The sequence below is a fragment of the Pteropus medius genome, unplaced genomic scaffold (assembly GCF_902729225.1).
Source record: "Pteropus medius unplaced genomic scaffold, Ma_sr-lr_union100, whole genome shotgun sequence".
Classification (NCBI taxonomy): Eukaryota; Metazoa; Chordata; class Mammalia; order Chiroptera; family Pteropodidae; genus Pteropus; species Pteropus medius.
In genome coordinates, this window is record NW_024349564.1 from 5,569 (window position 1) to 21,038 (window position 15,470).

A 15,470-nucleotide genomic window follows, 5' to 3' on the forward strand; every position below is an offset into this window, starting at 1 on the left:
ATGAAATCTGTGACAATAACAATATAAATGAAGGTACACAGAGATGTACAGGAGCAGGTTGTATATTATTAAGACTAAGTTGTTATTATCCAAACTATAAGTTTAAGGTGTTAATTGTAATCCCCCAGGAAACTACTAAAACAGTAACTAAAAATATACAGAAGAGAATCAAAGTCATATACAATTAAAAAAATCAACTAAATACAACACTAATGGAGTAGTTGAGAAATTAAAAAACACATAAAACATACAAAAATATGTAAAAAGTACAAGTCCTTTCTTCCTTAATTACTTTAAATGTAAATGGATTAAACTGTCCAATGAAATGGTAGAGGTTGGAGAAATAGATAAAAGCACAGTCCATCCAAGTGCTATCTACAAGACACTCACTTTATATAAAAAGACATAAAGAGATGGAAAGTAAAAGGATGGATAAAGATACTTCATGGAAGTAGTCAACCAAAAAAGAGCAGAGGTAGCTGTATTTTTGTCAAACCAAATAAAGTTTAAGTGAAATATTGTTGCAAGTGACAAAGAGGACAATATATATTGGTAAGAGTTAATACTCTTAAATGTGTTTATACTATAAATTCCTACTAACCAATGGAAATTACTTTAGTGTGCTCCTTTAATCATAAGGATATATATATTTTTTAATTTCAAAAATTAACACTTTAAGAAATATCTGACCAGATTAAGGACTATTAACTTGTACGTTTTTTTTTTTTTTTTTTTTTAAAAAAAAGTTATTTACTTGTTGGATTGAATAAAACAATGTTGGCTACATTTTTGGTACCAGATATTATGATAAACACTAGGAAAGTGATGAAAGCCACAACTTAGTTCTAAAGTATATCATAGTTTAATTTGTAAGATCAGAAAAGTGTAAAAACGTAAAATAATGAAGCTAGTTAGAAATGTAAAGAGAAGATTCTTAAAATTCTACCATAGTCATAGGCTTTCGTTTGCTTCTCCATTTATGTGGAAGAAGAGGGTAGTGACATTATAATTCTCAAAAACTAAAAAGAAATACAAAGGTGGAACAGCATTTTCCAAAATCTCAAGAGGTAGTGTGGGCCAACGATTTTGTGTCCAGCCATTTTCCTTCCAGTACAAGGCTAGAGAAAAATAGTTTTCAATATGTATAAATGCCCATTAGGAATCTATTAGAGGGCAAGTTTCATTCCATCGAGTTTACTGGGAAACTTGGAAGACAATGGAAAAGTCAGCATTTATTTAATTATATTGATCCAGTGTACACTTTACCATTTCTCTCAAAAATAACATCTTACGAAACTGTAATGCAATATCACAACCAGGATATTGACACTGATACAATCCACTAATCTTATTTGTATTTTCCCAGTTGTACTCATTGTATGTGTTTAGTTTCATAAAATTTTATCACATTTGTTTGTGTATCTACCAACTTAGTCAAGATGTAGTTCATCACAAGAATCCATTGTTTCCCTTTCATAACCACACCCACATCATTATGCCCTTTTATACCCTCCATCCTTAATCTTTGCACCATCTTTTCTACATTTCTATAATTTTGACATTTCAAGTATGTTATATAAATGATATCATACATTGTGTAACCTATTGAGATTGGCTTTGTTTCACTCAGCATAATTCCCTGGAGATCGATCCAAGTTATGTGTATTAATAGTTTATGCCTTTAAAAATAATTTTAATTGCTGTTATTCCATGGTATAGATGCATTGTTTAATCATTTACTTGATGAAGGACATGTCTGGATTGTTTTTCAGTTTTTTGGCTATTTCAAATCAAGCAGCTATGAATATCTGTGTACTTTCAATTTTATTCAGTTCAGTACTTTTAAAAATTTTTCTTTTTGAGATTTCCTCTTTGCCCCATGGATTGTTTATAAGTGTGTTGATTAATTTCCAAGTGTTTGTTGTTTTTCCTGTTGCTGTTTTTGATTTGTTTGATTCCCTTATGTTCAGAGAACAAATGGTCAGAGAACATACTTTATGTGATTTAGATTTTTAATTTGTTGATGTTTATGACTCAGCATATAGCCTATCTCGGTTAATGTTCTGAGTGCTTAAAAACATGTGTATTCTACTGTTAGTGGGTGTTCTATAAATATTTAATTATAGAAATGACAAATAAAGGCAAAACAAACAGCATCACTTGGAGCATATTTGTATTTATGTCCTAGTACATCTGTGCAATTTTTTCATAAGGGATATATTAATTATATGTATGCTGAATATATATACTAAGTTACTGGGCATGTGCAACTTTAAAATTAATAAATGCCTGTTTCTCTAAAGTAGTTATGATTTTCACTCACCAGCAGATGAAATTCCCATTCCTCCAAATCCTACCTCTTGATACTTGCCAGTTTTATTTTTCCAATAGATATTTGTGAGATGGTATCTCAATATAGTTCTGGTTCACATTTTCCTGATTACTAATGAAGACAAGCAACTTTTCTTGTTTATTGATGATTTATGCTTCCTTTTCTGTGAAATACCTGCATATGCATTTATTTTTCAACTGGCTTGTTTTCCTGACTTAAAGGAGTTTATATTTTCAAGATATTCATCTACTCTTGTGCCAGTTATGTTTATTGCCTCACAGCTCCAAATTCAACTTTCAGTACCTGCTCTGCTATAATGGACTGGCTTCCAAGCATTTTCTTCTTTACAGTGAGTGTGATGTTAACTTTTTCAATAGGCTTTTCTTACTGGTCCTGGTATGGAGCGTTTTGCACTTTCTTCCTACTACATGGTTGGTTAGCGGTTAGCAGTTTGGTTGTGTAAGAACATTAAGTGGTGCTGTGCCCCAGCCATTTACCTATACAGCATATAGAAATCCCTTGGCAAGTATGCAGCCCAGCCAAGTCCAAACTGACTACCTTCCCAACACAATGTGAATTGCTGGGTAGCCAGGTGCCCAGAAAAAGGTGAGAATTTTGGCAGTCTGCCAAAATTATAGTACATCAGCAAACAATATATCCCATCTCATATGCTCTACTTACATGACACTCTACCATCAAGATGCAACGGTCTAAACCAATAGGAAATGGCAGGAGTGATTATGTGATTTCAAGGCTAGATATGGAAGCATCTTTATGGCACATTGTATTTTACAAAGATGGCTATAATATATCCCCTCCTATAAGCTCTCCTTATGATGTGACACTTCTTTTATTGCACTGTGAATGCATCAACCCATAGAGTATGGCACAAATAATGCGATTTCTAAGGCCCCATGATAAAAAGTACATGTACTACCACCTTGTTCTTTGGGACATACTCTTGGAACCCAAGTCACCAAGATAGCAATCACATGGAGATAATCACATATAGGTATTTTGCCTAACGGCCCTATTTGAAATTCAGCTGACAGCCAGAGTCAATTACCAGACATGTGAGCAAGACTTCAGATAAGTGAGTCTTCAGATTATTCCAGCCTTCAGCTATCAAGTGACATTCTAGCTTTCAAGCCACCATCTGATGCTGTATGAATCAGAGATGAGATGTTGCTGCCAAACCCTGTCCAAAATTTTGTAGATGTGTGAGCTAAACGAACACTGGATTTTAAGCCAATTTTGGCTTACTCCTTCAAATCTTGACTCAGATCTTTCCTTCTCCATGGTCTGCCCTAATCATTCTACTTCATATAGCAATCTAAACTGTCATATCCCCTTCAACTCCTTTTGAATGACTCCCCTCCTCCCATAACACTTCTGTTCTCATATACTCTACAGTGTTTTATTATTTTATCTCCTCCTGCTCATTGATATACCCCAAACACCTAAGAGTGTGGCTGAAATACAGTAAGCACTAAATACACAAGAAATTATGTTTTTAGATTAGGTTTGCGGAAAACATTTTAAACTCTTCTTTGCTAGCAGACCCACTGCCTTTGCATGGATGGGCAATAGTCTAATTTGTTTAGGCTGCCATTTTATATCACTACATGTGGCTTCAGTTAATCAGTTTGGCATTTTGAATACTACAAGTCTCAAAATTCTGAAATTTACCATCAACTTGGATTGAGCACCTGCATCTCTCAAAGCAATATTGCTTTCCATCTCTGCTAGCAGCCTCTGTAGCTAACTCCACTAAATTTCTTCCACAAGACATTACTGAATGCAGCAAGAAGTATCCAACCCATACATTCTGAATTATTCCTACCATTTCCTCTAACATGACAGCCTTGATTGGCACAAGAAATGCCTTGTGAGACAGAGTGGGAGTCTGACCAAATGTCTTGTCTAAAAAAACCGAAAAGCTTCAGTTTTCTAAACAGAGGTGGGTAGATCATCATTCTCCATAGCCCTTAAGCAATGCCACATTTGAGATTTCTTTTATCAACAGCATTCCACATCCAGGTACAGAACTATATCTTTAATAATTTTTAGTGTCAATAAGAAAATGACAACAGCATCAACAAATTTATTTTCATTTTATATAAATACAGGAAGCTGGCAGACCAGAATTGTTTATGGTTTTTCCATAAAATTAAAGCTGAGGTGTATATTTATTGTGTTTTTGCTTCACCATCCTTAATACCCATTTTCAAAGTTCCCATAAAACTGCCAGAGCTGCAGATTAAATGTCCACATTGTAGGCAGAGTTTTAAAAAGTAGAGAGAGATAAAGGATTTCTTAAATGTCCTTCTCAAACACTACTTCCATCTTGTTGATAGGCAAGGGAGGCTAACATTGGTTTTCAACCATGAATTCTGTCACTAAGGAGAAATGGATATTGGGTAGAGAGAAAGTAGTTTCTGACAGACTGTCATCATTTTTCATTGCGAAAATCTGTAATGTCAGTTTTTATTTTTAGTTTAATCAAAAGCTGTAAATTCAAGTTTTTAAAAAGTTCCTAGTAGATTTATTTTGGCTATCTTTTTTTAAAATTTCTAAATCATATTCTTGAATTGTGGTCAGAGATGGTAGAAAATATACACCTCTTCAACAATACACTGGTTTGATCTAGTTTTTTTTTTTTTTTTTTTTTTACAGTATGAATTTCCTCATAAGCATATGGGATGAGATCTGAATGAAAGCTTTCATACATTTATTATGGAATACAGTGCCCCCTACTCAAATAATTGGGGTTAAGTGTTAATGAAAGATTTCTCAATATTCATAAGTGTCCTCATCTCACGCAAATTCTCTAACACTATAACAATACCTAATATTTGTGATATGTTATGTTCAAGGCACTGTTCTAAGAGCTTTACATGTAATAATTCATATAATACTTCCAAAGATCTTATAAGGAAGGCATTTTTCTCAGATTTTCTTAACAATTAAACGAAAGTAGAGGTTAATTATCATGATAAATGTCACAAAGGAAAGCAACTGGTAGAGTCAAGATAGTGTTGAAAAAGATGTGCTATGGCTAAAGACCTTCCTATATTTACTACATTAACAAATTACTGTCTATTTAAGTTTGCTAAAGTTTAAGAGGTTTCTAGTAATGATAGTTTTTCTACATGGACTACGTTAATATTATCTTTCCCCATATAAATTCACTGATGCTAAGCTTTATGAGACAAGTGTGCTCCCATATGCACATTTTAAGAATTCTTTGATAATATGTTGACCCGAGAATGCTCTCTATATTAATCACAAAGAACCAATTCATATATAAACTTGTGAGCCATGAGTAAAGTCTGTCCCACATTCCTTATGTTCAAAAGATTTCTCACTGATATGATTTCTCTGATGTTGAGTTAGTTGTGAACCACGAGTAAAGGCCTTCCCACATTCCTTACACTGATATGGTTTTTCACCAGTATGAATTCTCTGATGACGAGAAAGATGTGAGCTCTGAGTAAAGGCTTTTCTACATTCTTTGCATTCATAGGGCTTCTCACCAGTATGGATTCTTTGATGGAGAGTAAGTTGAGAACCATGACTAAAGGCCTTCCCACATTCTTTGCATTCATAAGGTTTTTCTCCAGTGTGAATTCGCTGATGCTGAGTAAGCTGTGAACCACGAATAAAGGCCTTCCCACATTCCTTACACTGATAAGGTTTCTCACCTGTATGAATTCTCTGATGCTGTATAAGTAGTAAGCCACGAGCAAAGGCCTTCCCACATTCATTACATACATAGGGTTTCTCACCGGTATGAAGTCTCTGATGTTGAGAAAGATGTGAACTCTGAGTAAAGGCCATTCTACATTCTTTACATTCATAAGGCTTCTCACCAGTGTGGATTCTCTGGTGCTGAGTAAGCTGTGAGCCACGAATAAAAGACTTCCCACATTCCTTACATTCATAAGGTTTCTCACCAGTGTGAATTCTCTCATGTTGAGTAAGTTCTGAGCCACGACTAAAAGTCTTTCCACATTCTTTACATTCATAGGGTTTCTCACCAGTATGAATCCTCTGATGCCGTGTAAGGAGTGAACCACGATTAAAGGCTTTCCCGCATTCCTTACATTGATAGGGTTTCTCACCAGTATGAATTCTCTGATGTTGAGTAAGTTGTGAACCATGACTAAAGGTCTTTCCACATTCCTTACATTCATAGGGCTTCTCATTGGTATGAATTCTCTGGTGTTGAGTAAGTTGTGAGCCACGGATAAAGGCCTTCCCACACTCTTCACATTTATATGGTTTTTCACCAGTATGAATCCTCTGATGTTGCATAAGTAATGAGCCACGAATAAAGGCCTTCCCACATTCTTTACATTCATATGGCTTTTCACCATTATGAATTTTCTGATGTTGAGAAAGCTGTGAGCCACAAATAAAAGCTTTCCCACATTCCTTACATTCATAGGGTTTTTCACCAGTATGAATTCTCTTATGCAGAATAAGTTGTGAGAGCTGAGTAAAAACCTTTCTACATTCTTTACATTCATAAAGTTTCTCACCAGTATGAAGTCTCTGGTGCAGAGTAAGTTGTGAGTTCTGAGTAAAGGCCTTCCCACATTCTTTACATTCATAAGGTTTTTCACCAGTATGGACTTTTTGATGTCGGGTGAGTTGTGAACTACGAATAAAAGCTTTCCCACATTCCTCACACTTATATGGTTTTTCACCAGTATGAATTCTATGGTGTAAAATAAGTTGTGAGCTCTGAGTAAAGGCCTTCCCACATTCCTTGCATGCATAGGGCTTCTCACCAGTATGAAGTCTCTGATGAAGACTGAGCTGTGAATCACGACTAAAGGCCTTCCCACATTGCTTACATTCATAGGGTTTTTCACCAGTATGAATACTTTGATGTTGAGTTAGGTGCGAGGCTCGTCTAAAGGCCTTCCCACATTCATTACATTTATAGGGTTTCTCAGTAGAATGACATCTGGGATATTGAGATAAGTAAGTATGATGGTTGAAAATGGACATTTTTCCATATATGATCATTCCTTGCCTGAAATATTCCTTCTGATTTTCCAATGTGCCTCTGACTTCCAAAAAATCTCTGGAATTGAACTCCTTAAGATCACAGTTTTCAAGCCTGTCACTTATTTCCCATTGGGATAACTCTGTTTTGTAAGTGTCCTTTTTTGGAGATAAGTCCTTATTTGCACACCTTAAAGGCAAATCTGAAAGATAAGAGAACAAAAAAATTTCTGTTGTCATTTCACAAGTAGAGCTTTCACAGTAGAAAAGACTATATAAGAAAATATATGGAGAAAATTATATCCACAAGGAATAACTGGCTAACATAAGTGTTTTAAAAATATTATTTACTAATGACCTACATACAATAATACCTACTTACTTTACACATCACAATCTGCTATATTTATAATTTTGTAAAACAGTTTCTACCGTTTTCTAGTTTTCTCTCTCGCTTTCTTAAACACACACACACACACACACATACAGAGTCAAAACCCACTAAATTGATTTTACGTTCCAGTAATGTGTTACTACCTAGAAACTGAAAAAATATTATAGTCTTATATATTAACATGTAAAAATGGCACATGAGAGATCAGAGAATGAAAAGTCTACTGAAAACCTAGAGAAATAAGCTGAACTTTTAGAGCCACTTTTCCACTTAGAGACATCTTACAATCTAGAAAAGACAATTGAGAGGTAGAGAAACTAAGCTGTGTTTTAGACCATTTCATAGCGCTTGGGTGATGATAGCTGGAGAAAAGGGCCTATCATAAATTCTCAATACTCTAGGATGAGAACTCTAAGGGCTACAATGAGGAATAAGGGAAAAACAGTAGACCACTCTGGGCAGGCATTTATACTTATGTCTAGACAAACATCTGTACAGCAAAGATTATAGCAGCTTTAATCATAATGGGCAAAAAGTGAAAATCCAGATGTCTCTCAAAAGATGAATGAATCAACAAAGTTTGGTATTTCCAATCAGTGGAACACTATTCAGCAATAAATAGAAACAAACTATTAATTCATGCAATATAAATCTTAAATGTATTTTACTAAGTGAAAAAAGCCAGACCCCCATTGGCTACATTTTTTATTCCATTTATATGACATTCTAAAAAGGCAAAACTGTAGAGATGGAAAATATGTCAAGTATTCATAGGCTGATGAGAGGAAAGGGTTTGACAACAAAAGGAATTTGAGACTGTAATAAAACTTTTATATTATGACTGTGACAGTGGATACACTTGATATGTAGGTGGTACATCAGATTTCCTAAAGAACACTGATAAATGTTGAATTAAACATGACAAACTAAAGTTCTAAAGTATGCTAAGCTTAAAAGAAAGTAAAGAAGATCCACAGGGGCCACAATGAAACTATAATAAACATGCTTTAAAGCCACAGCTATCCTCAGAACATTTACTATATTCAATTGTCTAGCTTGGTATCTTAATAATCTAAAAAAGAAACCCACTCCCCCCCAAAAAAACAACTCAAGAGATCAGGCCAACAGTTCACAGGGATGAATAAAAATCCTCTGGACAGTCAAGCTCCAGTATTTCTGCAGTTAACTACTGGACATCATTTCTCTAAAAACAAAAAAAGGACTTTGCGGAAACACGATGGAGTGAGAGATGTCCCCAGATCTCTCTCCTTGAAACAACAATAAGCCGAACATCTAAAACTTAAGAAAAAACACCCAAACTGCACACCAGCACATCTGAGCGTGGGATCTGCATATAAGAGCTACCAAATGTCAGAACCCTGGGTATCGGGCGGTGGACTGGGAGAAATAAAGAAGCTGCCTCTTGCAGCCAACAAAGCTCCCTGCAGGAGGAGGGGAAGGGGTGAAGGTGTGGGGACTTCTATGAACAGCCCTGCCTGGGACTACAGTGAACTCGCCGCAGAGCCTCAGCAGAATCTGAGCAAATGCTGCTGAGACTGCAGGATGGGACCGCAGAGAAGCAAGATGGGACCGCAGAGAAACGATTGATTTTTACCAGCCCCAGTTGCAAAATGGAGGCTGAGCTGCAGGCCCCAACTCCCAACCCGGAGGGCCCATGCCCCATACCCTCTGAGACCTGATCACCGCAGAGCCTCAGCAGAATCTGAGCAAATGTTGCTGAGACTGTCACTAACATTGAGAGTGACTGAAACTGAGGGTAGCAAGCGTGATTAAATGTCTACAATAAAATTTTTTAAAAAGGCATTTTTAAGGCTTTATATAAAGTAGGGATCCAAAGGCTTAGATGCCACCTACTGGAAACCAAAAAAAGAGCGCCTTCTTTGCAACAGTCTAAAGAGAGACTTTTATATAATAAACCTTCTTTTAGGAAAAACAGCAGAATACACTTATTAATGCCCAGGAAAAATAGTGCATTAAACACCATGAACAACCGAGGTGACAAGGGATCTCAGAAAGAAAAAGAACAATCTCCAGAAAATAAGCTTACAGATATAGAAATATGCAACTTAAATGACAGAGAGTTCAGGATGGTACTTCTGAAAAAACTCAATGAAATACAAAATGAGTCGTATCAATAGTTTTAAGAATTAAAAAAAAAAAACTAGATGAGCAGAGCAAGGAGACTGAAACCCTCAAAAAGAAAAGAATAGATCTTCTGGAGATAAAAAACACACTGCAAGAGTTGAGAAATGAAATAACAAGCTTGGGAAATAGTGACAACCAAATAGAGGAAAGGATCAATGATATCAGAGACAGAAATCTAGAAATAAATCAGAAGGAAGAAGAGAGAAACTGAAGGATGAAAAGTAATGAAAGAGAAATACAAGAACTAGCTGATACCATCAGGAGAGGAAACATAAGAATAATGGGCTTTCTCGAAGGCGAGGAAAAGGAGCAGGGACTAGAAAGCATTTTCAGACAAATAGTGGATGAGAATTTCCCAAGTCTAAGTAATGAGCTGGAGCTTGGAATTCAAGAAGTCAACAGAACACCCAATTATCTCAACCGAAAAAGGCCTTCACAAAGACACATTGTATTAAAGTTGTCAAAAATCAACGAAAAAGATAGAATTCTCAAGGCGACCAGAGAGAAGAAAACAGTAACGTATAAAGGAAAACCCATTAGATTATCATCGGACTTCTCAGCACCAACTTTCCAAGCCAGAAAGTAATGGAATCAAATATTTAAACTATTAAGTGAAAGGAACTACCAGCCTGGAATAAAGTATCCAGCTAAGCTCTCCTTTAGATGTGAAGGAGAAATTAAGACTTTCCCAGACATACAGAAATTGAGGAAATTCTCCACTACAAGGCCTGCACTACAGGAAATATTGAAAGGGGTCAGCTCACCTAAAACAAAATAACAACCACAACAACAAAATATGTAATTAGGAGTAAAATGACTATCAGGCAAATAGAAGCAGAGGAGTACAACCCTTACTAAGAACGGGGCATTCTAGTGTAAATAATAAGTGAACTGTTATAACAAGATAGTAATGAACGTTCAGCATACACACGGACAAATTGAGACAACAATGACTGAAAAGGGGAGGATTCAAAGATCCAAATTCGCCAAGGGGAATGGAGATAAGGCACACACAGAAGAAAATGGATGACAGTATATATATAACTATCCTTTACATATTTGTAATGGTAACCACACACAGAAGATTCAAAACTGAAGTATATAAAGTAAAAGAAGAAGAACCAGAGGAAAAACTCACAAAACCCAACTAAAAGAAAAAACAAGGAAGCAATGGAAACACCGAGCTAAGAGAGCAAAAGATAAAATGGCTATAGGAATACCTCATATTTCAATAATCACCCTAAATATAAATGGACTGAACTCACCAATACAAAGGCACAGAATTGCAGAATGGGTCAAAAAACAAAACGCAACCATATGCTGCCTCCAGGAGACACATCTCAGTTCCAAAGACACATATAGACTCAAAGTGAAAGGGTTGAAAATGATATTTCAAACAAATGGCATTCAGAGAAAAGTGGGAGTAGCAGTACTAACATCAGATGAACTAGACTTCGAAATAAAAAAGGTAAAGAAATGTACTGAAGGACACTTCATAATGATAAAGGGAATCATGAACCAAGAAGAAATAACACTTTTTAATATCTATGCTCCCAATCAGGGAGCCCCGAAATATGTAAAGCAATTACTAACAATTAAAAGGAGAAACAGACCAAAACACTATCATAGTAGGGGACCTAAATACCCCACTGTCGGATATGGATAGGTAATCTAAACAAAAAATCGATAAGGAAATAACATCCTTAAATGACACATTAGACCACCTGGACATAGCTGACATATATACAGCCATCCATCCCAAAACAGCTGCTTATACATTCTACTCTAGTGAACATGGAACATTCTTAAGAATCGACAACATACTGGGACACAGAGAGAGCTTCAACAAATATAAGGTGGTTGAAATCATACCAACCATATTCTCTGATCATAATGCTTTGAAACGAGAGATCAACTGCAGAAAGAAATCAGGAAGAACCACAAATATATGGAGATTAAAGAACATGCTACTGAAGAATAACTGGGTCAGAGAAGAAATAAAGAGATCAGGAGATACATAGAAACGAATGAAATAACAGAACAACATTTCAAAACTTTTAGGACACCGCACAAGCAGTCATAAGAAGTAAGTTCATATCATTACAGGCCTACTTCCAAAAAACAGGAATGAGCCCAAATAAACAACCTAACACTTCATCTTAAAAAACTAGAAAAGGAAGAACAAATGAAGCCTAAAGTCAGCAGAAAGAAAGTAATCAAAATTAGAGAAGAAATAAATAAAATTGAAACCAAAAACACAATAGAAAATATAAATGTAACAAAGAGCTGGTTCTTTGAGCAGGTTAATAAAATTGACAAACCCCTGGCTAGACTCACTGAAGAAAAAAAGAGAAAGGACACAAATGAACAAAATCAGGGATGAAAGAGGGGAAATTACAATTGATATCACAGAAATGCAAAGGATCATGTAAGAATACTATGAAAAAGTACGTAACACCAAATATAATAACCTAGAAAAATGGACCAATAGTTAGAAAAATACAATCTTCCTAGACTGACTCAAGAAGAACTGGAAAATCTAAATAATCTGAGCAGCAATATGGAAATTGAAACAATCATAAAAACCTACCAAAAAGTAAAAGTCCAGGACCAGATGGCTTCACCAGTGAATTCTACCAAACATTCAAAGAAGATTTAATACCTGTTTTCCTCAAACTCTTCCAAAAACTCGCAGAGGAAGCAATACTTTCCAACTCATTTTTTGAGGCCATTATTATTCTGATACCAAAACCTGGTAAGGGTAACACAAAAAAGAAAACTACAGACCAATATCTCTCATGAACACAGATGCAAAAAATCCTAAATAAGATACTAGCAAACTGAATACAGTAACATATTAAAAAGATTATATACCACAATCAAGTGAGCTTCATCCTAGGGGCACAAGGATGGTTCAACATATACAAATCAATTAATGTAATACACCACATAAACCAATTAAAAAAATAAGAATCATATGATCGTATCAGTAGATGCAGAAAAAAACTTTGACAAGATACAGCATCCATTTATGACCTAAACACTTAACAAAATCAGTATAGAAGGAAAGTAACTTAACATAATAAAGGCCATCTATGACAACCCTTAGCCAACGTTAGAGTTAATGGTGAAAATCTAAAAACCTTCCCTCTAAGTACAGGAACAAGGCAAGACTGTCCTCTATTGCCACTGTTATTCATTATAACATTGGAGGTCCTAGCAAGTGCAATCAGGCAAGAGAAAGATATGAAAGGCATGCAAATAGGAAACAAAGAAGTAAAACTGTCACTATTTGTGGATGACATGATTCTCTATATAGAAAACCCTAAAGACTCCACAAGAACACTACTAGAAAACAAGCAAATACAGTCAAGTTTCTGGATACAAAATCAATGCTCAAAAATCCATAGCATTCCTATACTCTAACAACGAATTGTCAGAAAAAGAAATGGAAAAAATAATCCCTTTTGCAATAGCAACAAAAAGAATAAAATACCTAGGAATAAATTTAATGAAACATGTGAGGGACCCATATAATGAAAACTATAAGATCTTATAAAAGAAATCGAAGAAGATACAAAGAAATGGAAAGATATTCCGTGTTCTTGGATTGGAAGAATCAACATAGTTAAAATGACTTTATTACCTAAAGCATTATACAGATTTAATGCAATCCTCATCAAAAACCCATCGGCATTTTTTAAAGAAATGCAACAAAACATCATCAGATTTGTATGGAAGCACAAAAGATGCCTTCGCCAGTGAATTCTACCAAACATTCAAAGAAGATTTAATACCTATTTTCCTCAAAGCCACCCTAAAAAAAAGAACGAGGCTGGAGGCATCACTCTGTCCAACTTCAAATTATACTACAAAGCACTAATAATGAAAACGGTATGGTATTAGTAGAAAAACAGACACACTGACCAGTGGAACAGAATCGAGAGTCCAGAAGTAAACCCATATTTTTATGGGCAAATAATTTTTGACAAAAACGCCAAAAATATACAGTAGAGAAAGGAAAGCCTCTTCATTAAATGGTGCTGGGAAAACTGGAAAGCCACCTGCAAAAGAATGAAACTAGACTGTTGTCTATCACCACACACCAAAACTAACTAAAAATCGATTAAGGATCTGAATATAAGACCTGAAACAATAAAATGCATAGAGAAAACATAAGAATTAAACCCAAGGACCTTGGACTTAAAGAGGATTTTATGAATTTGACCTCAAAGTCAAGGGAAGTAAAAGCTAAAATAAATGAACAGGACTACATCAAACTAAAAAGCTTCTGAACAGCAAAAGAAACCATCAATAAAGTAAAGAGACAACCATCCAAATGGGAAAATATATTTGCAAGCAACGCCTCCGATAAGGGCTGAATATCCAAAAGATACAAAGAACTCATATAACTCATTAAGAACAAAAAGCAAACAATATAATAAAAAAATGGGCAGAGGACCTGAACAGACACTTCTCCCTAGAGGACAAACAAATGGCCAACAAATATATGAAAAGATCACTAATGGCTCAACATCACTAGCTATTAGGGAAATGCAGATCAAAGCCATAATGAAATACCATCTCACACCTGTTAGAATAGCTGTAATCAGCTGTAATCAACAGGACAAGTAATAAATGCTAAAAAGGATGTGGAGAAAAGGAACCCTCATACACTGCTGGTGGGACTGCAAATTGGTACAGCCCCTATGGAAAACAATATGGAGGTTCCTCAAAAAACTAAGAATTGATCTACCATATGATCCATCAATCCCTCTACTGGGTATTTGTCCCAAAGACTGAAATCCCATATCCAAAAAGATATTTGGACACCGAAGTTCATAGCAGCATTATTCACAGTGGCCAAGACATGGAAGCAACTGAAGTCCTACAATAGATGATTGGATAAAGAAGCGGTGGTATACATATACAATGGAATACTACTCAGCCATAAGAAGAGATGAAATAGTGCCATTTGTGACAACATGGATGGACCTCAAGATAATCATGCTAAGTGAAATATGCCAGACAGAAAAAGTTGCAAATCACATGATATCACTTATATGTGGGATATAAACCTGAAAGCAACAATTGAACAGGAGAAAGAGGACATGGACATGGACAAAAGACCATGAGGGGAGTGTGTGAGGGGAAGTAGATGTGGTAGAAGGGGTCAAATATGTGGTGACAGAAAGAAATCTAACTATGGGAGGTGAAGACGAAATATAAATATAAAAGTATATATGTCTTACTGTTAAAATGTACAGCTGAAACTTATCGGATTTTGTTAACCTATGTCACCATTAAATGAATGAATTAATTAATTAATTAAATCAAACAAAAAGAATAAAACACCTAGGAACAGACTTTAACAAAGTATGTGAAGGACTGGTACACTCAACAGTACAAGATATTATCGAAAGACACTGAAGAAAAGCAACTGACCAAAAAAATAAAAAGATATTTCATGTTTATGGATTGGAAAACTCAATATTGTTAAAATGGCCATATTACTTTACCTAAAGCAATCCAGATTTAATTAAGACAATGCCAATGACATTT

General features: G+C 35.3%; 1 protein-coding gene across 7 annotated transcripts in view; it reads right to left on the bottom strand.

Moving 5' to 3' along the window:
• Nucleotides 1-4,420: 4,420 nt before the first annotated feature.
• The window catches only part of LOC120618845 (zinc finger protein 420), a 51,374-nt gene continuing 40,324 nt past the window's right edge, over nt 4,421-15,470 (bottom strand). For all 7 annotated transcript variants that reach the window (XM_039882886.1, XM_039882889.1, XM_039882887.1 and 4 more), the window contains one exon: nt 4,421-7,551. In XM_039882886.1, coding sequence (XP_039738820.1) covers nt 5,633-7,551 — 1,919 coding nt within the window. In that variant the 3' untranslated portion in view covers nt 4,421-5,632. The remainder of the gene's footprint in view (nt 7,552-15,470) is intronic.